The sequence below is a fragment of the Gymnoscopelus microlampas genome, assembly GCF_963454915.1.
Source record: "Gymnoscopelus microlampas genome assembly, chromosome: 1".
In the NCBI taxonomy this organism is placed as follows: Eukaryota; Metazoa; Chordata; class Actinopteri; order Myctophiformes; family Myctophidae; genus Gymnoscopelus; species Gymnoscopelus microlampas.
Window position 1 is genome coordinate 3,943,797 of NC_139962.1, and position 25,222 is coordinate 3,969,018.

The window sequence follows — 25,222 nt, forward strand, 5'->3', positions numbered from 1 at the left end:
CGCATATTCGTCTGGTCCCAGGCTAACAAAACCATACATGTATTAATGCTGCTGCTATGGTCTGGAGCTATTGTTTGTGTTTATGATCACCTTATAACAACCTAACAGCTATTAAAGTAATTGGATTTATGTTCCAACTTCAATGATGCGTTAATAAAGACAAATCAATAAACAAGAAGTGATCCGTTCATCTAAAATATGTAGCCCTGAAACATGACAGTCATGGAACCGAGAGTTCCTGGTTTAGAGTGGTGTTCTATTTGTTTACATTTACAACTCTCACATGTACATAAACGTTCAGAAGTGCTGTAAACCCCTGAGCCACGATGTTACAAGTTGATCCGTTCCGTGATAAGTACCCGTATCTCCCGTATTGTTCAATAAAAAGCATTTTAATCCGATCATCAGAGTGTAATACACCTCCCAACCATTAGTGTCGCATGGTTGAAAGCGTCGGAGAAAATTTGGAGAAAATGGCCGGCGATCGGATTAAAATGCTTTTTATTGAACAATACGGGAGATACGGGTATTTATCGCGGAACGGATCAACTTGTAACATCCGTGGCTCATGGGTAAACACTTTATATTTGAAATGTGAAAGTTTATGTACATGTGAGAGTTGTAAAAGTAAAAAAAAATCGAACACCACTCTAAAGCAGGAACTCTCGGTTCCATGAGTGACGCTTGTATACAAGCGTCATGTGAACCATGGCTATTGTGGAATTCATGCATCACAAACACACTCACCTTTTCATCCAAACCGCCTTTTATGACCCAATAACATAAAGTATTTCTCACAAGTGATTTATATAAACATAACAAACATGTGGAACAACAGAGGACATCCACCAGCCACGGTGTGACGATGGGAGACGTCACATACGTCATATCTGGTAGCGTCGGTGGGGTGTGGCACATGCGCAGAGAAGCATATCCGGTAATGCGTTACAGCGCATGCGCAGAGATGATAGGGTTTAAGCAAAGCCATAGATATATATCTATGGTTTAAGCCAGTTATATTGATTGTAAACATGTTTGTATGTCATTGCTCAACCCATACCGATATATAGTATATACAGTGGTGGAAAGTAACTAAGTACATTTGCTTAAGTACTGTACTTAAGTACAATTTTGAGGTATTTGTACTTTACTTGAGTATTTCCAATTTCCAATACTTTTATTTCTACTCCACTACATCTCAGGGGCAAATATTGTACTTTTTACTCCACTACAATTATTTGAGAACTTTACTAGTTACTTTTCAGATATAAATTATTATATAATGAGACATACATTAACCACTTTAACCCTATTTTATACCTGGGCTATTTGAAAATAGCAGATCTACAAGCTCACAACACGTCGCAATGCGACGCGTTGTGAGCTTGTAGATCTGCTATTTTCAAATATTTTTGTACTTTTGCTTTTGGTACTTTAAGTACATTTTGATGCCAATAATTTGTACTTTTACTCAAGTACATTTTGAATTCTGGACTTTTACTTGTAACAAAGTATTTCTATAATGCAGTATTGATATGTTTACTTAAGTAAACATTTGAGTACTTTTTCCACCACTGTTTGTTTATAAGAGAACCATATTTATTCAAGATATTCTATTTATTTTATTTCTTATGTTATTATATTATATTATATTATATTATATTATATTATATTATATTATATTATATTATATTGTATGATGTTACATTACATTATATGATTATATTGTGCTCCTGTTCCACACTCCATTCCAGTAGGTGGCGATAATGCGCCATGACAACGCTGGTTGCCTCCAGCTAGTAAATGAAAGAAGAAGAACATCGTCGTCATACATGTCATCCTATCTTAAAGTAAATAAATATACAAGAAAACAGCAACAGCTGTTTACTTTATAGCCTAGAGTTGTCCGATCTGGGCTTTATAAGCTCTCCTTTCCAGTCAATATTTAGGACAGAACAGAACAAAACAGAACTTGTAGGTAAAGCAGCAGGGCTGAAATATCTTCACTTTATTGGACTATATATTAGCCCTGAAACATGACTGTCATACCATGACAGTCATGGACACTCTTGTTCCTGGTTTTAGATTTGTTTTTACATTTACAACTCTCACATGTACATAAACGTTCTGATTTCAAATATAAAGTGCTTACCCATGAGCCACGGATGTAAAAAGTTGATCCGGACCGCGATAAGTACCTGTATCTTCCGTATTGTTCAATAAAAAGCATTTTAATCCGATTGGCGGCCATATATTATTATTTTTTGGGTAATGTATCAGAGTGCAATACTCCTTCCAGCCGGTAGTGTCGCATAGTTGAAAGCATCGGAGAAATGCCTGGCGATCGGATTAAAAAGCTTTTTATTGAACAATACGGAGTATACAGGTACTTAGACCTTTAGCGGCTGAACGTGTTACATCCGTGGCCATGGGGGTCAGCACTTTATATTTGAAAAATGAACGTTTATGTAGATGTACGGGTTGTAAATGCAAAATATTCTCAAACCAGGAACAAGTGCTTCCATGACGCTTGTGACAGACGAGCGTCATCGTCGGCCTGTGGAGGGCAGCATTACCCTTCAGCGTACAGCCTGGGCCCGGAAACCAACAGAAGAAGAAGAAGAGCGTCGTCATGTCATTGGTTGCTGCAGTTTGTTGTGTCTCTGCGAAATAGTTGGTCTGGGCAGGGTGGAAAAAATATGAATAATATGATACTAAATATAACTACAATATGAACATACTGTTGGTCCTCTTATCTGTGGAGAGTTAGAGAGAGATCAGCCGCTTTAGAGAGACATTTACATGTTTTATTAGTGACTTTAATCTCATTCATTCAGATCAGAGGATGCTTCATTATATCATATAATAATACAGCTCAATGGGTTTGGATGGATGGAACGCAGAGGATAAACTACTAGCCTTTGATCCAAGGCTATGATCTTCTGATCTGATCCACAGATCCATAGATCTCCACACACATGGAGAAGCTTCGTGCTCGGCTGAACTTTGGCCACAAAGTTGAACCGGTGAAGCTGAGGAAACGAAGATCACAACTTTACATCAACGAGGAAGCGTCGTCCCTAAACACTGGTAAGGAAGTAGCTGTATTGCTGTATAAGTATACAGTATTGTGCTGTATAAGTAGCTGTATTGTAATTTTGTTGTACTTCCATGTACTGATGTTCTAATGTCTTACTAAATAAAGTACATCAATCTGTAGAATACAACTCTCGTAGACGTATTTATGATTCTGACGTTTTCAATCTACGAGAGTTGTAGGGTTCACCCCCCATGGACACAGGGACTTTCTGTCTACCCCGTAGACACTCCAAACATGTACACATTGAAAATAAAGGTGCTTACCCCCACGCCCCAAATGTTAACTGTCTATACGGGGTAGTAGTTTAATGTAATAATCCATATCCTTCAATAAAGAAGTGTTTTAATGCCGTCTGTGGCCGAACGCCATTTTTTCACCCTCGTGTACTTACTATTTACATTGAGTGTAATTCCGGGTGTCACCGGATGCGCCCCTTCACTACCGCCCATTGGGAACATCCGACAGAATCGGCCACAGACCGCATTAAAACACTTCTTTATTGAAAGATATGTCTTATTACATTAAACCACTACCCCGTAGAGAGAGTTAACATTTGGGGCGTGGGGGTAAGCACCTTTATTTTCAATGTGTACATGTTTGGAGTGTCTACGGGGTATAGTGCAGAAAGTCCCTGTGTCCATGGGGGGTGAACCCTACAACTCTACTAGATTGAAAACGTCAGAATCATAAATACGTCTACGAGGTTGTATTCTACAGCTATAGCCGATGCATTGTGAGCTTGTAGATCTGCTATTTTCAAATGGCCGAAATACATATAGGTCTAAAGTTTTCATGTAATTGCAGTGTAAAAGTACAATATTTTCCTCTGAGATGCAGTGGGGTAGAAGTAAAGGTATTGACAATTGTTATAGCCTTGGATCAAGACTTATCATCGATGTATTTTATCGAGTCTGACTTTGACTTTCGTATCTGATATGATATGCAAATGTAACAATGTATTAAATACACATATGATAGTGTTTATCCTGTAAATACTTAAGAAAGTAAAAAAAAAACTATGTTTCTATATCAGTGGTGCTCAAACTTTTGTCAAGGACCCCCAAAATATGTATTTGGCCGCAGAACCCCATCTCAAAATATGTTGTTCCAGGGACCCCCCAGATGCAAAGATTTGAGTTAAAAATGTCCGCTTTAAAGCAATTATATATTACAAGATTTGCACACATTTTCATGTTTTTTCAAAAATAGCAGATCTTCAAGCTCGAGCTTGTAGATCTGCTATTTTTGAATAGCCAAAGTGTAAAATAATGCTTTTTTTTAGCCCAAATCAAAAAGTGACACAGATGCGTCCCAGGTCTTAAAGGGTTAAGTACAGTACTTGAATACATGTAACTATGTAACAATAACATAACAGTGTGTCCTTTTTCACTGTGGAGACGATGTTAATGTGTGATATTGTGTTGAATTCCACAGGTGTGTATGGAGTTAACGTGACGGTGTTCTGCGTGCTGTTCCGTCTAGTCAACTGTTTCCTGGTCCAAACCAGCTTTGTGCCTGATGAATACTGGCAGTCCCTGGAAGTGTCCCATTACATGGTTTTCAAATATCCTTTTACAAAATAAACAACATTACTGCGTGTGTGTGTGTGTGTGTGTGTGTGTGTGTGTGTGTGTGTGTGTGTGTATGCGCGCGCACGTGCTATACACATAGTCATATAGTTATCTTAGGCTATGTAGACATGCTTACAACTAGCTCCATTAAGAACCTCTCACTCCGCTATACAGCTCCGAGATGAGGTTCTATGTGGATGTCACCCAGAATCGGTAGAACGTCCGCCAAATAACCGTTTAAATTACTTATTTAGTCAGCCTGTGGCCAAGTTTCCCATTGTAGCCAAACCGGGAGCAGTACTGGCAGCGGACGTAGGGGGGTTTTCCGGGTTGAATGGGAAACATGACCACAGGCTGACTAAATAAGTCATTTAAACGGTTATTTTCGTGCCCCAACCTAAAATATTTCCCACCCAACCAAACCTTAAACATCCGTGCGGTTTGGAATCTACCATTAGATTCTGGACACAATGTATACAAAAGGGTAAACAGCGGAGCCTTGGCGGACGATCCACATAGAACCTCATCTCGGAGCTGTATAGCGGAGTGAGAGGTTCTTAATGGAGCTAGCTTACAACATGTCACAATGCATTGTGAACATGCAGACCTTCTATTTTAAGAAGGAAAAACAAAAAAGAACACGTGGGAAGGTTTTTGCCTAAAATGACATGACCAAAATAGGGATGCCATGTTTAAGGTGGTTAACAGTATTACTGATATTCTGTTAAATTGATCATAATGACATGTGTGTACTCAGTTGTAACCTTGACAGTTTCCACCTATGGTCACCTGACATGGGAGTGGAGTGCAGGCATACGAGGATTCACCTTCCCATTCTTCTTTGCATTTATATACAAGATATTACACTTCATTCGTTACGACACAGTGTTTCTCTTGGTAAGTCGATGCATGTTTTAGTTCAGTGATTCTCAACCTTTTTTATTTATTTAAAATTCCTCCAGTTTGATATGCATAAGGCCACAGACTCCCATTTGATATCATTTTTAATCTCTCTGGGACCCCAATCTACAGTGTGAAAACCTTAGTGTTCATTTTACTCTGTCAGTAAGCTCTCGTTCAAGGCACACGTTGCAGCTTTCACTCGATCCTATAGGTTTACACTCTATCTATAACATTGGAAGGATCAGACCCCTCCTCACCCAGGAGTCAGCCCAGCTCCTTATCCAGACCTCAGTCATATCAAAACTTGACTACTGTAACTCGCTCCTCACTGGCCTCCCAGCATGTGCACTTAAGCCCCTCCAAATGATCCAGAATGTCGCAGCACGCTTGGTCCTCAACCAGACAAAATGTCCACACCTCTCCCCCCCTTCTCCGCTCCCTCCATTGGCTCCCAGTTACTGCCCTCACAGAGTATAAAACACTGATGTTGGCCTACAAAGAAACCTAAGGTATGGTACCCCCGTATCTTCAAAGCCTGATCCAACCCTACAGCCGCTCCCGCTCACTCAGATCTATAGTTTGTATAGTTTCAATGTACATACAGAGTACAAAAATCCTGACGTCACTCGTCCATCCCCAGGTTCGTAAAGTAATGTCTCTATGGAGAATAACATTGGGTCATCTTAGAATCGTCTCTCAGAATTATGGTCAAAAAATGAACAAACTGTCTCGGCGATATTGTCTGGGAGGAGGCTCTGTATCGTTTATGATAGTCAGTCACTCATATTTGATACAGTCTGTTTCTGGCAAAAATGTAACTAATTCGGCGGAAGTAACATTATCGTTTTCTCACCGTCAGTTGATGCTTCATATCCATAAGAGTCAAACCGCCTGGATCATTTGTTTATTTTTGGAACACAGTTCTTATTTGACGCGATATTAAACACGTCTATGGGGATTCAGAAGGTGGGGGGGGGAACCGCGACCCAGGTAGGATGTGTAAATTACGTCAGACTTCGGTGCTCTATTATTTATTGATATTATAATGTTTAGACTGATGATAGGTTCTGGGTTTATCTGTGATCCTATATTACTGAGGCACTAGAGCCTCTATGTATGTGTTGTATTACCTTGTGTTTACCTTGTTTACTGTAAATCTCTCTGGATTAAGAGCGTCTGATAAATTGTAACTGTGATTGTACACTCTCAGAGTTACAGACCCAAAAGTGTCCATTTTGGAGCCGTGGTGGTCCCAGGACACGGCGATGTGAAACTGTATTTTAGTATGATCTTCTTTCTTGAGCTGCTGTTGTTTTTCTAAAACTGGATCCGGTGGGTTTTTACAGATATGGCTTCCCCGAATCGCTCAAGCACTCCTTGCTGCGCTGGCGGACGTCAAACTTTACACCCTCATCCACACGTTGGAACGTCCTGATGTTGCCAAATGGACGGTAGATTCAGCTCGTCTGTTTGCAGTGCCAATGTAGTTATTAACATTTTCAGGCCAAGGACCACCTAGCTGAGAGAGAGATGAAGCAGGGACCCCCACTACATATTGTATAAAATTGTGTTTCAGATTAAAACTTACTTGGTCTGCTCTTTTTTCCCTCTGCACCTATACAGTACCTCTTTGCCAAAAATAGCCGATCTACAAGCTCACAACGCCTCGCTCTGCAAGGCGTTGTGAGCTTGTAGATCTGCTATTTTTGGCTAAAGTTCTCCTCTGAATAGGGATGCTAGGGTTCAAGTGGTTAATGTAAAGAAAAATTAAAGAATCATATCCCACAAAGATTTGAGACTCACAAAGACTGAGGACCCCCTGTTGAAGACCACCGATCTACACACATTGTGAGCTTGTGGATTGACTTTTTTTGTTCTAATTTTGTTCATACGTAAGTGTTTTATTCCCATAACAAGAACAAAACCCATAATAAAAACAAGTCACAGAATTTGAAAAAAACATATGAAGGAGAAATACTATTAATCCATGAAAAGTGGGGGGGGGGGGGGGGAAAGCTAATTTGTCTTTATATTTTATAGACCGAGGTTGGAAAAAAAACAGGATTTAACCACTTAAACCCTGTATACTTAGTTGACTGGTGTGTCCCAGGCTACTATACGAGGTCCACCTCTTTTCTCCCTCTACACCAAATCACCTCGCCGAAAACGGCCGATCTACAAGCTGCTTATAGGTCTGCTATTTTTGCCGAATGCCCCCCCCCAGAATAGGAACCCGTAGTGTTCATGATGTGGTTTATGATATTTCTTGTCATGTTTCGATGCACCTGCCAGCTACGATAGGACAATGGTTCTCAAACTTTTTCATCTCAAGGACCCCCCAAAATGATATGTATTTGGCTGCGGACCCCCATCTCAAAATATTTTCTTCCAGGGAACCCCAGAAGCAAATTTTCTTTTTACAAATGTTCGCTTTAAAAATGTATATATTCAAAGATTTGCACCAATTTCTATGATTTTTCAAAAATAGCAGATCTACAATCTTGTATATCTGCTATTTTTGAATAGCCAAAGTACAAAATATGGATAAAGGGGTTAAAATAATAGACGCTTTATTAACTCATTTTGCTGGGGACCCCCTGGTACCCCCCAAGGACCCCTGGGGGCCACTTTGAGAACCAATGCGATAAGAGATGTTTGACTTTGCCTTGCCCCCCCCCCCCCCCAGCTGTTCTGCCAGCTGTGCTCCTGGTTCACATGGTACTGCTGCACCAGAACGCTGACCAACAGCCTGGAGACCACTCTGACCACACTGGCTCTGTGCTACTACCCTCTGCCTGGATCCAGGACACACAGCAGGTCAGAGCTATGTGTGTGTGTGTGATGTATTGATACCGCAATGTAGATATACTCTGTTACAAGTAAAAGTCCGGAATTCAAAATTGACTTGAGTAAAAAGTACTGGTATCAAAATGTACTAAAAGTACCACAAGTAAAAGTACTCATTATGGACCCTGACAAGCACTTGGAATTGTAGGAGTTGAGACATTCAATTTAGTTTGACTCGGCTTCACAGATAAACAATGTGAAAATAGCCGATCTACAAGCTCACAACGCCTCACGTTTTGAGGCGTTGTGAACTTGTAGATCGGCATTTCTTTTTTAAATTGCTTATTTCTTATACTAATGTTTGACCAGTTTTTATATTTTTTTAGGTATTAAAAAGGTCTTAAAAGTCCCCCCGAACCACAGGTTGAGAACCACTGCTGTAGACTACAAAACCCCAGTAGTGTCTCGGGTTAGATTGAGAGAAGACATATACATGTTCCCTCCCTAACCCTCCATGTCCTCTTCTATCTGAACAGCAAAAACACTGTTGTTGTTGTTGTTGTTGTTGTTGTTGTTTTTACAGTACAAAATACCTGTCCTTGGTCGCCTTGGCAGTCATCGTTCGCCCGACAGCCTTGATTGTGTGGCTCCCTCTACTGGTCAGCCACTTCTGGCGGGAAGAGGACAAACTAAGACTCATAAGTCATCGCTGCGTTCCCATAGGGTTAGTGACGTCTTTGTGTTGTTTTTACGACAGAGTCTCGCGAGCCAGACTGTTGCCTCCCACGATGTTTAGCATGTTTAGTTGAAATCAACATATCAGTATTCTGATATTAACCTGCGGGCCGCATTGAAGGTGAAGGTGAGAGCGCCATGTGGCCCCCGGGGTGCCAGTTGCCCATATATGGTCTGGAGCAAAGGAGGAGGAGAAAGCGGATGTGACTCCTCCCCGTTTTGTCTTTAGAGTCGCGCAAATTTGTATATAAATTAAGATAATCAATATAGCTTGCTGCTTTGCAGAAATTGAAATTCTATAATAAAATGTAAAGATATTTTATTAATATTTTTCCTGCCTCGGATTTCGGGAGGTGTAGCTCCAGACTATATATATAGCATTCGGAGTTTGTGGAATATTTGTCTGGCTGCGCAAGACTATTTACTACATAACAGATCTGTAAAAAAGTCCTGTTGGTTCCTAACTATCATCCATTTAGCTTGGGACCCCCTGGAACCCTATCAAGGACCCCTGGGGGTACCCGGACCCCACTTTAAAAAACACTGTACTACATCACTACTAACAGTAATTTGCTTAATTGCAGTTATTGCCTAATATATAATTCTCCTCTCTTGCAGGGCTTTGACTCTGGTGATTTCAACCATCATTGACTGTGCGTTTTATGGGAAGGTAAAAAAAAAACAATAATTCTGGAAATGTTAAAATTGTGCAAATTGATGTCTGTAATATAGTTGTTATAGTTTTGAACTATTCATTAGTTTGGTGTTTGATTTTAGTGTAGTTTTAGTTTGTTGCACTTATGCATTTTAGTCTCACAGTTTTAGATTAGTTTTCATTAATTTACGAAAAAACACAGAGTCAGAATCTAAAGATAAGAGGTTTTTCTGCCCCGAAAGCAAACGATATGCATGTTTTTTTTTCTCTCATCTCATAGTGACTCTGTTCTCTCTCTCTCATCTCATAGTGACTCTGTTCTCTCTCTCTCATCTCATAGTGACTCTGTTCTCTCTCTCATCTCATAGTGGACTCTGTTCTCTCTCTCATCTCATAGTGACTCTGTTCTCTCTCTCTCATCTCATAGTAACTCTGTTCTCTCTCTCTCATCTCATAGTGACTCTGTTCTCTCTCTCATCTCATAGTAACTCTGTTCTCTCTCTCATCTCATAGTAACTCTGTTCTCTCTCTCATCTCATAGTAACTCTGTTCTCTCTCTCATCTCATAGTGGACTCTGGTTCAGTTCAACTTCATCAAGTTGAACATCTTCCACGGCGTGTCAGAGTTCTACGGCTCTCACCCGTGGCACTGGTACCTGACGCAGGGCTTCGCCGTGGTCGTCGGCCCCCACCTGCCCTTCTTCCTCCATGGATGCACTCTGGCTGCTAAGAGATACCGGATACTGTTGGTGGCGGTGGGCTGGACTGTAGCGGTTTACAGGTACGTTGTTGTTGTTGTTGTTGTTGGCAGTGGTGGAAAAAGTGAAAAAAAATGTTTTACTTAAGTAAAAGTATCAATACTGCAATGTAGAAACACAATGTTACAAGTAAAAGTCCGGTAATCACATTTTAATTGAGTAAAAGTACAAAAAGTATTGGCATCAAAATATACAAAAGGGCTACTCTGTGTGGAGTTTGCATGTTCTCCCCGTGTCTCCTAGGGTAGTTAATACCCTCACAAAAAACATGTAGTAATCCTGGTCACTATACTGCCTCCCCCTGGTCAGCTGGGGCGCCTGATGGAGGGGAAAGGAACTGGTTGGAATAACGTGTTCCTTCCACACGCTACGTCCTACCAGGGAAACTCTCCCCTGTCAGATGATAAGAAGGTCAGTTGGCTCTCATGCATTGAAGGAGGCATGAGCTCAGCCCTGGGCTCCCTAGGCTGGTGGGGGGAGTGTAGTGCCCAGGATCACTTAGAAAATTGGCACCGGGTGGCAAAAAAAGGTTACAAAATCATGGGATAGAAATTTAGGGAAAAGAAATATATATATACAAAAGAAAAAGTACTCATTATGCAGAATGTCCTGTTTCACGAAATGTATACAAATCTTTTGAAAATAGCAGATCTACAAGCAACTCACAATGTGCCGTGACGCAACGCATTGTGAGCTTGTAGATTGGCTTGTAGTTTAAATAGGGCTGAAGTGGTTAATGCATGTTTTGTAGTAATAGTCAAAATCTACAAAGTAACTAAAGTTTCCAAATAATTGTAGTGGAGTAAAAGTACAATATGTGTCTCCGAGATGTAGAGGTAAAGTAAAAGTAAAAGTATTACTTTTATTTTACTATTATTAAGTAAAATCGTACAGTACCTGAGTAAATGTTGTTGGTTGGAAACCTTATATGACCAAAAGTTAAAGGAATAGTTCACCCGAGAAATGAAAAGAAAGAACATTTTCTATGGTTTACCGTCTTTGACTCATGCAGAGTTTTAGTTTGTAAAACATTCCATTAATGTTGATATCGTTTCGTCAAGGATTAATTCCTATTAATCGTCTTAATTCGTCTAGGATTAATTCCATTCATCAAGTTTTTTCCTTAATTCTTTGGGTTCTGGATTTCACTTTCAAAATGTTGCAAATAAAATAGTCAATCTGCAAGCTCACACGTTGTTCATGACACTCGTACAATGAAATATGGAATTAATTTATGGAGATACAAGGTTTCTGTTCCATAGCGACGATAATAAATCAGTCATTTATGTTTTGTCGTAACTGTGCAACAAAGAGATGAAAAGGTGTTTCTGTTCTTATTCCAGTTTGCTCGCTCACAAGGAATTCCGTTTCATCTACCCTGTGCTGCCCTTCTGCATGGTGTATTGTGGTAGGTCAACGTTTTACTTTTTAGCAGATGTACAAGCTGTTGAAGATTTTTTGAAAAATCTCGAAAGTATTTGAATTCCTTTTTAATAATTTTGCATTTTTTAACACACATCTTCTCTTCCGGGGGGTCCCTGGCACACTGGCACAGGTCTTAATGGGTTAAATAATGCTTTATTCATTACATTAATAAGGTGATGGATTGCAGCTTTAACCCATTAAAGCTGTGAACGCATCTCTGTCATTTTAGATTTCTTTGGCTATTCAAAAATATTTAATATTTTTTGGAAAAATATTGGAATTTTTGTGCAAATCTTTGAAAATATATATATATATATTTTTTAAAGCGAACATTTTTAACCCAAATCTTTGCCTCTGGGGGATTCTACAAATATCTTCTAAATCCTAACAGTTTTTTGAAAAGAAATGTCATGGACCCCCCAAAATGATACATATTTGGGCCATGGACCCCCATTTCAAAATACTTTGTTCCAGGGACCCCCCAGAAGTTGTAACAGAGTTAAAAATGTTCGCTTAAAAAAATATACATATTCAAAGATTTTTAACAAACGTTCACGATTTAAAAAAAATAGCAGATCTACAAGCTTGTATCGCGGCACTCAGTGCCGCGCTATGAGCTTGTAGATCTGCTATTTTTTAATAGCCCAAAGAAATATAAAAAATGACATTCTTTCGCGGTCTAAATGGGTTTAATGTGGTTAATTTTTGCAGGGATATCTTTGGCACACCTCAAAACGTGGAGGCAGACGGCTGCGTATGGCCTGGTTCTGTCCAACCTCCTGCCCGCCCTGTACACGGGTCTGGTCCACCAGCGCGGCACGCTGGACGTCATGGGTCACCTCCACCAGCTGTGTGACACCACCTCCTCCACCACACAGCCTGATGTGCTGTTCCTCATGCCCTGTCACTCCACACCCTTCTACAGGTACACACTGCCCACATCCTACAGCTCAAACCCTTTAAGGCCGGGAAAGCATCATCTGTGTGTCATTTTAAGATTTATTTTCAAAAATAGCAGATCTACAAGCTCATAGCACAGCACCGAGTGCCGCGCTATGAGCTTGTAGATCTGCTATTTTTTTTTAATCGTGAAAGTTTGTGCAAATCTTTTGAATATCATCATTTAAAGCGATTGCTTCTGGGGATTGTTAATTTGTTAATGTCTTCTAAATCCTAACAGTTATTTTTTTTAAAACATATGTTTCTATAGAGCACCGAAGTCTGACGTAATTTAGACATCCTACCTGGGTCGTGTTTTTTTCCCCCCGTTCTGAATCCCCATTGACGTGTTTAATATCACGTCAAATAAGAACTGTGTTCCAAAAATAAACGAATGATCCCGGCGGTTTGACTCTTATGGATATGAAGCATCAACTGACGGTGAGAAAACGCTAATGTTACTTCCGACGAACAGACTGTTTCAAATATAAGTGACTGACTATCATAAACGATACAGAGCCACCTCCCTGACAATATCGCAGAGACAGTTTGTTTATTTTTGGTTATTCTCCATAGCAAAATTACTTTACGAACCAGGGGATGGACGAGTGACGTCAGGACTTCTGTACTCTGATAGTGATTCTCAAACTTTTTCATGTCAAGGACCCCCAAAATGATATGTATTTGGCCACGGACCCGCCCATCTCAAAATATGACGTTCCATGTTCCCCCAGAAGCAAAGTTAAAAATGTATGTGTATATTCAAAGATTTGCACACATTTTCACTATTAAAAACATTATAAATAGCAGATCTACAAGCTCATAGTGCCGCACTATGAGCTTGTAGATCTGCTATTTTTTGAATAGCCAAAGACATCTTAAAATGACATGGATGCGTTTCCTTCCCGGCCTGTACATGGTTTAAGACCGAAATAAAAACCATTCATTCATTCATTCATTCATTCACTCACTGTCATTTCAGCCACATGCACTGTCCAGTGAGGATGAGGTTCCTGGAATGCCCTCCTGACCTGGGGTCAGAGGCCTACAGTGACGAAGCAGACCGCTTCTATGAAGAGCCTCTGAACTGGCTGAGGAACGCCTTCCCATACAAGACTTCACTGCCAACACACCTGGTCCTGTTTGATGTCCTGGAAAAGGTAATTTATACACTTTATACATGTTATTATGTATAGCTATAGGGTGACCAGACGTCCTAACCTGACTCCGCCAGGCGGAAGAAGCTGTATTGTGAACCTGTGAAGTCAATACCGCCCCCATCTGGGACGGAGTCTGGTTACAGACGTCCTGGTTTGGCCGAAATCAGGACCAGCCAAAAAATGCAAAATTATTCAAATGAAATTCAAACACTTTCAAGATTTTTCAAAAATGTTCAAAAATAGCAGATGTACAAGTGATGCGCAGTGAGCTTGTCTATCTTCTATTTTTGAGAACCACTGTTCTAAATCCTAAGAGTTTTCTGAAAAACGTATATGTTTTAATTGGTTGAAGAATCGGTACTTCTTTCACCACTGTGTGTATGCATCATAAATGCAACACATACTTTTATATTTAAAATATTTGTTCTTGTTAACATTCCAGGAGATCTCTGCCTTCCTGGACGGGAACAGATACAGGAGAACAGCGGAGATATTCCACAGCCACGTTCCTGAAGGAAGAGTTGGAGGAGAAATATTTATCTACGAAAGACACTGACCAAAAATACTCCTTTATTCACTGTTTGACTATTATGTCTGATTAGCATTTTACTCTGTAATAAATTATTTTATTTTTTAATGCCGAGATGTTTATGGTTCTTTAAAAATGCCACATGCATGGATTAAAGCAAAGTAAAATCTCACAACAGATTTTTCTGTTTGTTTGGCCTAAGTCCTAATATGTGATTTATGAAACAGTGTGAAAGGAACCCTCACACACCAGCGCTGTGTTTCATAAACAATTAGCACAATATGTATAATTGACAAATAAAGGATAGTCATTTTGTATTTTAAAGCACAATGCCAGACACCAGAGGGTTAACCTTTGCTTATATGAATATCCGAGATAATTAGTATTTTCTGGAAGATTGAACTATGAATTACATTGCTAGTTTGACCACTTCAAATACTCTTTAATCTTACTATAAAGAAAACATCACAATAATGCACCTGGGACGTATCATCAGTGTTGTAGCCTGGGGTCATCGGGTGTTTCGGGTCTCGCAACAACGTACACCCTCGCCCAGGTGACCCAGCCGGGGTTGACTTACGTCCCAGTAGCTACCAACGGTCAGTCCTCTTAGGGAGACACAGGGCCCCTCAGTCCACTTCTCCGGAACTACTCTGCCAGGACTCGGGGAGGCTCTGGCACGTGGAGGGACTAGGCTGAGGCTCTGTGGGTTGTCTCCTAGCCGGGCTCCTCCTTCGTCTCACCAGGTCCAGGACCCCGATCCAAACATTTCCTTCTGGCGTGATGGTTCCTTGGGCTGTGGTGGTTCTGCAGGCTCCACTTAAAATAACGAATAACCCAAAATAAATATCTACAGGCTTACAACACGTCGCTCTGCGACGTGTTGTAAGCTTGTAGATACGCTATTTTCGTTGCATGACATGCTTCCATAGAAGACATAGATGCTGGCTTCTATGGAATGCACATGTCAAGTCAGAAAAGTTGAAGGAGTCTGTTTTTCATGTTTTCATTCCGTTAAGATGAATCTTTATTGGGAAGCAGAAACTCTTTCTCAACAACACATCTGAACAAAATGAAATAATGTTCTATTAAAAAAAACTAAAAAGTCAATGTTGGAATGTTGAAAACAGCATTTAACCACTTAAGCCTCATTTAAAAGAAATTGCGAAAATAGCCAATCTACAAGCTCAACACGTGAGCTTGTAGATTGACTATTTTAGCTATTCTTTGAAAATATTCTCTTCTTGTGACATGCCCAAAACTTGCAACTACAACAATATGGAACATTGTTGTTGTAGCAACAACAATGTTAAACACCCAAACATGATGAACTTCAGTGGTTTGTCTAATTGTGAAAGGTTATTTGGGGCCACAACAGTAAAACTTTGTTTTTTAATCCGTCATTTTTTAATGTAATAAGTGCTTCAGCATTGGAACCTTATGCAAGCCCTTATTGTTTTGGTCATCTACATTTCCTACACGTCTGTTGGGCAGAAACTTTTTTATCTAAATCATATAATCTTTTTTATGATTTTTCACAAATGAATGGCCTATTTTATACTACAAAAATAACAGAGCTTTTTGTAAAATCTAGATTTTTGCCAATTTTGTCCTGTACTGACACGCCCAAACAGGTACACCAGGTTGAAAGTGGTTAAGTGTGTCTGTGGGGTTTTATAAATATGAAACCAAATAATGAAAACTATCAACAAGATGCTTGTGACTAAATAATAACTAACATTGGATCCATTTTTTTCCCCATTTACTGAAAAGAAACCATTTTGGATGCAGGTTTCCACTAGACAGTAACAATGCATCCATTGCATCATCACATAGAAAGAAATCTACAGTCAAATCGGCTGCCAACTAGGCAACTACCGTAACATGTTTTTATATATACTGTAAGAACCTCTAGCTTCATACTTTAAGACGATAACTTAACGATGGCGGCTATTCTTTGTGCAGGTGGAAGAAGATGAACATAAACGCCACAATTTCAGCTGAAAACTAAAAGGCTAGAGGACATTCAGTAGCATTTGGAAGAGTCAACGTTGTGCAAAATAACAATAACGGAAAGAAGTTAACTTTAAACGATTCAAGACGGAATGTAGAACTATGATATAAGGTTAAATCACTGTACAAATGTGTTAACCACTTGAACCCTAGCTTCCCTATTCTGGGGGGGAGGGGAGGGGAGGGGGGGGACATTAGCTGAAAAATGGGTGATCTTCAAGCTCCACCACAACACGCTGCGACGCAACACGTTGTGAGCTTGTAGATCGGCTATTTTCGGGCAAAGAGATTTGGTGTAGAGAGGGGGGGGGGGAGGGGCGGACCAAGTACAGAGCCGAACCCCAGTCAAGTCAGTATTTCGTCTCTTGTCGGGTGGAAACCTCATATGTCCACAACTGTTACTTTTCAGGATTAAAATAAAAAAGTAGCAGATCTACAAGCTCGAAACGCGTCGCTTCGTGCCGCGTTTCGAGCATGCAGATCTGCTACTTTTGACGCTTAACTCTTAAACTGCCAAAAAAACGTTTATAAACGTTTTTTTAATCAAAAACAAAATTAAAAAAAATCTAAAATTATTCTTTATTTTTATTTTATTTTTTTCGTTTTTCTGTTCTTCACAAAGAACCAGGAGATAACATTATCCAGAAAGTTGCTGCTCCATTCACTTCAATGTTAAAAAATAAACAGAGAAAAAGATAACATGTTTCCTATGTTTTACCTGGAAACATGCGCAGAGGTGGCAAACTATTTTTGAAAAACCCTGGCAGTTTAAGAGTTAACTGTGTAGTATGATCAAGTATGGCGTTAATTTACAAAAATAATTCACAAACAGTTAAACAAGGACATGAGAGGTTCCTGCCCGACAACGAGGATTTACTAAAACATGGAACGTTTTGAAGTGGTTAATATTTTGGATCAAAGGGCATGGGGCCTAACTCTGTTTTAATATTTTGGATCAAAGGGCATGGGGCCTAACTCTATTTTGACGTCGGCCATTTGTCTGTCTGTGTTCCTCCCCGACCGGCTCCACTTCCTGTTGTCTCTGTGCGGTCTGGTCCTGGCGGCGCGCTGTCGCTTGCACCCTTGCTGCTTCCTCACCGCCTCCTCTTTACCGCCCGGGTCCGGGCCCTCAAACGGCCTGCTGTGTGTGAGGACGGACACAAAGGAAATGCAAGGATTATTAAGACCTGAGGCCGATTCTACAAATGTCAGTTTTCTGAAAAACGTATGTTTGATATATCAGTGGTGCTAAAAAAAAATCCACGTCAAGGACCACCCTATATAAATTCAAAGATTTGCACAAACAAATTATTTTAAAGCGAACATTTTTAACTCAATTCTTTGCTTCTGGGGAGTCCCTGGAACTAAATATTTTGAGATGAGGGTCGGTGGCCAAATACATATCATTTTGCGGGTCCTTGACATTCAAAAATAGCAGATCTACAAGCTCGTAGCGCGTCACGAGCTTGTAGATCTGCTATTTTTGAATAGCCAAAGTATAAAATAACGCTTTCGTGAGCTAACATCTAAAATGACACAGATGCTTTCCCGGTCTTAATGGGTTAAAGTAACAAAGAAAAAGAAGTGTAATCTCACAACAGAACGTTAGTGCTGCATTGTCAGATGTTATGGACTGTGTCATGAAAGCTGTCATGAAGCTGTGAAGAACACACTGAGGTTCCATGGCTTTCACACGGAACACTGTTGTCTCCAATGCTGAAGTCCTTCATATATGAATAGACATTCAGGAGTTTTCACTTGCCCAAAGCTACCCCTTAACTGATAAGAGAGATGAAGCAGGGACCCCCTAATACATCGTATAACATTGTTTGGCATAGTATTACTATTGTTGGCCTCAGTGCCTCCATCTTCTTTTTGTTTTCAACCGGGTGGCTTTGTGTGACGCTGTAGTATGATCAAGAAGGGCGTTGATTTACAAAAACTTTTTTTTTTTTCTCCAGTTAAAATATGGAGATTAGAGCATTCTGGCCAACAGCAACGATTTGAATGAGAGTGTATATGTCACAGGTAGATTGGAAGTGGAGCACTTGTTTTTAGGCTCGGGCGGGGCTGCGATGCGAGGACGACGACTACGACAACATGAATATACATATTTTGACTGCCGCTTGGGACATTACTTTTTCAAACAACCGCGGACTACTTTTTTTCGCGGATAAAGTATAGTTTTGGACCATGACGGAGGCGCGCCGACTCAGCAGACCTTGAGGCCAAGGAGGCGCGCCCGAGCGCCTCCAGGCCCGGCGAGTGCCCGCGCCGACCGGCCGATGGTCTGCTAGTCGACTAAGCGCCGTCCGAGTTATGTACCGATAGGCACAGAATCGTAAATCATGTTGTGGGGACTGCGTTTGCCCCTCTATGGTTTGCCCCAACTGCCACTCGCTGCACTAACATAGCCCGCCAGCCCCGCCTCCTCAGGCTCGCCCCCTTGTGCTTCAACTACATGGAATAAGGCTGTTCGCGGGTGTGTGTGTGCGTGCGCGTGCATGTGCGCACATGCGTGTGTGCGTGCTCGTTTGTGCGCGTGTGCATGCGTGCGTGTGTGGTGTGGGACTCATGTCTGGCTTGCATTGCCCTCTAGCGTTGGTTCTACAGAATTGCCTGGGGGGCGGACGAGCGGTGAAAACAAGCGCTTCTTTTCCAATCTACCTGGAATGCCAATCTACCTGTAACATACTGTTACCTTGGCCCGTACTGTTCGGAGCTACCGTCTCCGAAGAAGTGCTTGTAGACGTAATCGTCCAGGTCCTCGAACAGGTCGTCGCCCAGGCCGTGGTACTCGTGCATGTCCTCCAGGTAGTCCTCCACGCCGCTCACAAAGTCGGTGAACAGCATCTGGTCGTGGATGAACACGCCGTTGCGGAAGAAGCCGTTGACGAACTTCTCCAGCTCGCTCCAGTGGCGGAAGTGGTCCACCTTGATTCATGGATTGAATACCTTATTAGTCAGAAATGTAAACGGTGCGTGGTACAGTCAGACATTAAAGCTAAAAGGATAACATTAAAAAAGTCCTGGGGACTTGTATCCATTGTGGTCCTATGAGGTATGAATTCAATTCATCAACAAAGCATACAAAATTAACACAATAATAATACAAAAATGATGTCATCGACAAATACAAACACTATGTACAAAATTGTAGGGAAAATGACATCTACCTCCGCTTGGGGTTTCCTGATAGATGATTTTATAAGGCCAGTTTAGAAAGAAACCAGTGTTACACCTCCTTTAATGGATAGTGGTGTCAGGGCATTCCACATGTTGATGTCAGAGCAGTAGAACTCCCATGTTTGTTCTAAATGTGGGTGATACCAGATCATGGTGGCTCCCTCTAGTGTTGTGGCTGTGGATGTGCACTCACTTTGGAAAAATAGTTCAACAGGTATGAGGGTATTGAGGGCAATATCTCTTAAACTATCTTAAATACCAATCCCAGTGATATTTGCTTAACCCTGTCTTCTACCCTGAGCCATCCCAGACCAGCAAAGTGTGCTAGAATCAGGTGGCTCATGGGCTTAAGGCAGAGAAGCAGTCCTATCAGTTTGTTTTGGGAGGTCTGAAGCTCCGTTTTTTTTGTGACATTGAGATGTCGGAGAACCAGTGGTGTAAAGTAACTAAGTACATTTACTCAAGTACTGTAGCCTACTTTACTTACTACTGGAGTATTTCCAATTTTCAGTACTTTTACTTCTACTCCACTACATCTCAGTTATAGATTGTACTTTTACTCCACTACAATTATTTGAAAACTTTAGTTGCTAGTTACTTTGCAGATATACATTATTACATTATGAAACATACATTAACCACTTTAGCCCCATTTTATACCTAAGATATTTTCAAACATTTAGTACTTTTACTTTTGGTACTTCCAAGTATATTTTGATGCCAATACTTTTGTACTTTTACTCAAATAACATTTTGAACACAGGCCTGTTTTGAACCCAGGCCTTTTACTTGTAACAGAGTATTTTTATGTTGTGGTATTGCTACTTTTATTTAAGTAAAATATCCGAGTACTTCTTCCACCACTGCGGAGAACCAAGAGGTGCGAGCATAATCAAAACGTCATCGGCAAAAAAAACATACCTCTTGCTGCAGGTAGCTCTGCAGGAGCTGGTGGAACTCGTCGGCTCTCACGGGCCCCATGGCCTTGTTGAAGAGACTCATGGACTCCTGGTAGGCGCAGTCGAAAACTCCCGAGCAGCTCTTGGGGTCCGCTCCCGCTCCCGCTCCTGCCCTCCGGTGGTCCGTCTCTCCTCCTCCTCTGTCGTCGTGGACTTTGGCCCCCGACTTGCGGGTGTTGTGGGGGCCGCCGTGGCGGGAGGAACCGTCGCTGCTGGGTTTGTGGGGCGGGTGTTTGTGGTGAGGCTTGTGGGGCTTGTGCTGCCACGACTCCCCCCCAGCGTCTTTCTGGTTAAACCTCCTGTGGGGGTTGTCACGCAAAATTGATTGTGATTCATATTTTTATTGCTGTTTTTTTTTGGCATTTGACTTTGGAACTTTTGAAAGGATTCTAAATAAGCCTGCCGGCTTCTTCCTTAGTTTAACTAGTTTTCGTTGATATGTATAATTTCTATTTTTTTCAATGTGTTTTTTCAAATAAACTATACTAAACTAGACCTATGAATACTTTTAGGCGTTGTAAACTAACTACTACATTTTAGGCTTTGTAAACCTGCTACTAAATTCCACAGGGTGGATATGACAAATTACTGAAATATACCAAGAAAGGACTGACAATGACCAGTAACAATACTCAAAATTAATAATGTGCCATGGCCAAAACAGGCCATATATTTATACTTTATAAATGTTTCAAAAATAGCTAAAATTGCAAATCTCCAAGATCACAACGCGTCGCAGCGCCACGTGCTGTGAGCTTGTAGATCGGCAATTTTCACTACTTGACTATTTATGGAAATATATGAACTTTTCAACATTTCTGAAAATGTTGAAAACAATTTTTTGCCCTAAATGTCAAAATGATGGACACCAGGTTGAAAGCAGTCAAAAGAGCATGGACAATGACGTGGAAATAATGATGGAAATATTTCTTTTCATTTCTTCCAAGTGTTTTTATACAGATGAATGCACACCATTCTAAGGATTATTATTAGCTCAAATAATAATAGTATTACTTTATCGTCTCTGTCTGGTGGAAACATATGTCCAACACTGTTACTTTTCAGGATTCAAAAGCATCAAAAGTAGCAGATCTACAAGCTGTAGATCTGCTACTTTTGATGCTTTTGTGTGACGCTCGCTGTAGTATGATCAAGTAGGGCGTTAATTTATGAAAAAAAAAAAAAAAAATACGGAGATAAAAGGTTTCTTCCCGACAGCAACGTTATGTCATAATTGCGTCAGGCCTACCTACCTGTTGTCTGACGCTCTGGCCTTGTTCATGAAGGTCGAGGCCGAGTCCTTGAAGTGGCGGAACGTGGACTTGACGGAGTCGGAGAACTTCCTGAGGTTCTCCTTGACGGCGTCCTTGGCCTTCTTGATCTGCTCCTTGTGGTGGTGCACAAACTCCTTGGTGGAGTTCTTCACCGCGTCGAAGGTCTCCTTCACCTTCCCGATCATGCCCTCTTTGGCCTTTTCATGGGAACCAAAAGCAAAATGAAACATCATGAATGAAACGTTTTTGATAGAATTAAAGTTACGGTATTATCATTCTAAAGCAGTGGTTTTCAACAGGTGGTCCGGGGACCTCCAGTGGTCCTTGAGGTGGTTCCAGGTGGTCCCCCAGCTAAATGTGATGGAGAGTTGGTAACCAAATGGACCCTTATAGATCTTTAACTCTTGAGAGCGTAAAATGAAACCAGCATTCATTTTACGCTCTCAAGAGTTAAATTATTGCATTACTTAATTAGATCATTGTTATTTTTGATTGCCTGTTATCTCTCTTATTGGTACAAACATCAATACAGCATGGAATTGTGGACACAATTGTATCCAACAATGACAACATTTTAAATTTAAAGTATAAACATAAGTTTTGGGGGTCTGAGAGTCTAAATCTCATCAAATGGTGGTCCCTGGCTCAAATGCCGAATAAATAATGGACCTTGATGTGACAAGGGTTCACTGTTCTAAAGCAATGTTCTACATACAGCATAAACAGTCGAGGAAACCACTAGATTGAGCCCTTTGCTTTTATAAAATATCAAGAGACCACTAGGGTTTATTTATGGAAGAAGCTTCTGAACATGTATTCTATTCTGCTACTTTGACCAACTCAAACGCTCTTTAAACGCTCTTTATTCTATCGCTAGTTTGACCACTTTAATACTCTTTAATGTGAATACATTGACTGCCAAGGACGCAATATTGCGTCCTTGGCAGGCAAAAACATGTTTTTAGAGATTACGCAAGAGGGCGCTCTTCGCCAACCTATGAATGATGCCTTGACTGCAAGAGAAGGATAGAAGCGGAAATGACGTAATCCCCCCCAAAAAAATCACTCCGTCCACAACAATGTTAACACATTTAGAAAAACACATCTAGCTCGGATTTATTCTGCCAGACTGCGTTTTTTGGTGAGAACGAGCCATATTCAAACTGCCGATAACAACAGAACGGACGACCGCGGTTACAATGTTTTTGTTTTGGTGGAAAGAAGAGAGACTCATCCTTCCACGGAGACATTGTTTGTTTACATCCGGGTTGAAAAAAAGAAGATTGCTGGATCGTCAAAAAGACTCAAAATAAGGCAAAACCGCTGGCAGTGGCAGACGAATGAATGAATTAATACCTGGCAAGGAATGTGTTAAAATAACAAATAATCTGGCTATTTTCGGTGCGCGACATGCTTCCATTAGAAGACATGCTGGCTTCATATGGAATCCCAAATGAGTGAAATCAGTGGTACTTGAATCCGTGCCTTCTTGACTTTGGGCTGCGTGTCTCCTTTGGCTCGCTCCTCTTTGGTCTCCACGTACAGACGCTCCCACAGGTCCGAGCGCTGCCGCTCAAAGCCCAGCTTCCTCTCTGCCTCCGACAGGCGAGACTGCAGCTCCCCCACCGCCTCCGAGTCCGCCTCTTCCTCCTCGACCCTGTTTGTAAGAGTTATCAGAGTTACATGGATTAAAGCAAAATAAAATGTCCCGACTGAAAGAACGTGTATGGCCAAGTCTTATTATGCGATTTGTGAAACAGTGTGAAAGGAGCCCTCCCCACACTAGTGCCGTTTTCCTAAACAATTAACACAATATGTAAAATGAATCTTTTAGTAATATTGTTCCTGCTGTTCTACATACTGCCAACCAGGTGAAGAAATCACAGATTGAGGCTTTAACCTTTGCTTTTTATATATCCGAGACCATTAGGGTTTCATGGAAAACGCTTCTAAACAGTTTGCTAGTTTGACAACTTCAAATGCTCCAATCTTTGAAAATATTAACCAAAAATAGCCGATCTAAGCTTGTTAACCGAAAATAGACGATCTACAAGCTCTCAATGCGTCGCAGACGCATTGAGAGCTTGTAGATCGGCTATTTTCGCTGCGCAACATGCTTTCATGGAAGACATGCTGGCTTCTATGGAATCCAAAATCAGTCGTGGCGACTGAGAACTTTAATTCATGTAAGATAAGATAAGATAAGATGTTTATTTGTCATTGCATGATCAACATACAGCGAAATGTCGTTTAGTGCATCCATAACAACAACAGCATCAGCAACAAAGTGAAAAAAGAATAAATATATATAAAATATAAAACACTGCTCGAGCAATAAAAACCCTTAGTCTGTTCGATAGGTCAGTCAGTTCAGTCCATAGTCACCTGTCAAAATTCATAAAATTCATACGAAGGACATCCATAATGCATATATTAGAGATACATTAAGATAAGATATATAATATATATATGTAGTTAAAAGGTAGGGTAAGGAGTGATTTTCTTTGGTTAAAATAAGTGTTCAATAGATCTATAATGCTGATAGTACTCATTGCTATAGAGTTGTTCAGTAACAGGAGTCTCCATGTCTTTCCAGCACTTTAACAAACAGAAAATGTATTTTCAAGTCAGGATATCAATTTGATCCAAAAAGGAAAGAGAACTCAGTCAGGATACAGCTTAAACAAGTGAAATTAGAAGTGATGAGAGAAAGAAATGACAACATTTGAACTGAATTTCTGTCACCTACCTGAAAATGTATGTTCTGTTTATTAAAGAGCTGGAGAGACAGGGAGACTCCTGTTACTGAACAAACACTCTAAATAAAACTATCCAAATGAACACGAGAATTGTATAAATATTTTTTGTTAACTGAAAGGGGAAAGAAGAAAAAAGAGATCAGACTGAACTGAAAGTGTATTGTGTTTTTTTTTACAAAATGTATTAAAATATACTGCAATCAATCATAGACAAAATATCCATAGTGTCAGTCTTTGCATAAGCCTAGTATTTTGGGGTGATCTAAAAAAACTAAGACTAAAGGTTGTTACACACCGGGGCGATTTTTTCGTGCGAATAATGCGTTTTTTTTTTAAACCTTATAAAGTCAATGGCTCCGTACATGGAGCGAAAAAGCGAAGCGAAAAAGCGTCTTTTAATTATTCGGAACGAGTCCGAATTTTTGCGTATATTCGCTATTTTCGCCGGTGTCGCCCGGTGTGTAAGGAC

At 40.6% G+C, this 25,222-nt stretch overlaps 2 protein-coding genes across 5 annotated transcripts in view; one reads left to right on the forward strand and one right to left on the reverse strand.

Moving 5' to 3' along the window:
- The first annotated feature begins 2,669 nt into the window (after window positions 1–2,669).
- Window positions 2,670–14,670, forward strand: pigb (phosphatidylinositol glycan anchor biosynthesis, class B). Its single transcript, XM_084056630.1, has 12 exons — window positions 2,670–3,090; window positions 4,535–4,664; window positions 5,451–5,568; window positions 6,921–7,025; window positions 8,261–8,391; window positions 8,945–9,085; window positions 9,715–9,766; window positions 10,321–10,532; window positions 11,853–11,917; window positions 12,646–12,859; window positions 13,856–14,033; window positions 14,476–14,670. Exons 1-12 carry the CDS (start codon window positions 2,979–2,981, stop codon window positions 14,587–14,589), a joined length of 1,572 nt encoding a protein of 523 aa, XP_083912756.1. The 5' UTR covers window positions 2,670–2,978; the 3' UTR covers window positions 14,590–14,670.
- A 901-nt stretch (window positions 14,671–15,571) lies between these two features.
- The window catches only part of ccpg1 (cell cycle progression 1), a 29,879-nt gene continuing 20,228 nt past the window's right edge, over window positions 15,572–25,222 (reverse strand). For 3 of the 4 annotated variants that reach the window (XM_084066952.1, XM_084066951.1, XM_084066949.1), the window contains exons 11-15: window positions 23,480–23,651; window positions 21,974–22,191; window positions 20,683–21,019; window positions 19,277–19,509; window positions 15,572–17,716 (exon numbers count right to left, since the gene is read on the reverse strand). In XM_084066952.1, the coding sequence (XP_083923078.1) occupies window positions 17,518–17,716; window positions 19,277–19,509; window positions 20,683–21,019; window positions 21,974–22,191; window positions 23,480–23,651 (1,159 nt within the window). In that variant the 3' untranslated portion in view covers window positions 15,572–17,517. The remainder of the gene's footprint in view (window positions 17,717–19,276; window positions 19,510–20,682; window positions 21,020–21,973; window positions 22,192–23,479; window positions 23,652–25,222) is intronic. The other variant, XM_084066950.1, reaches the window with a different exon arrangement.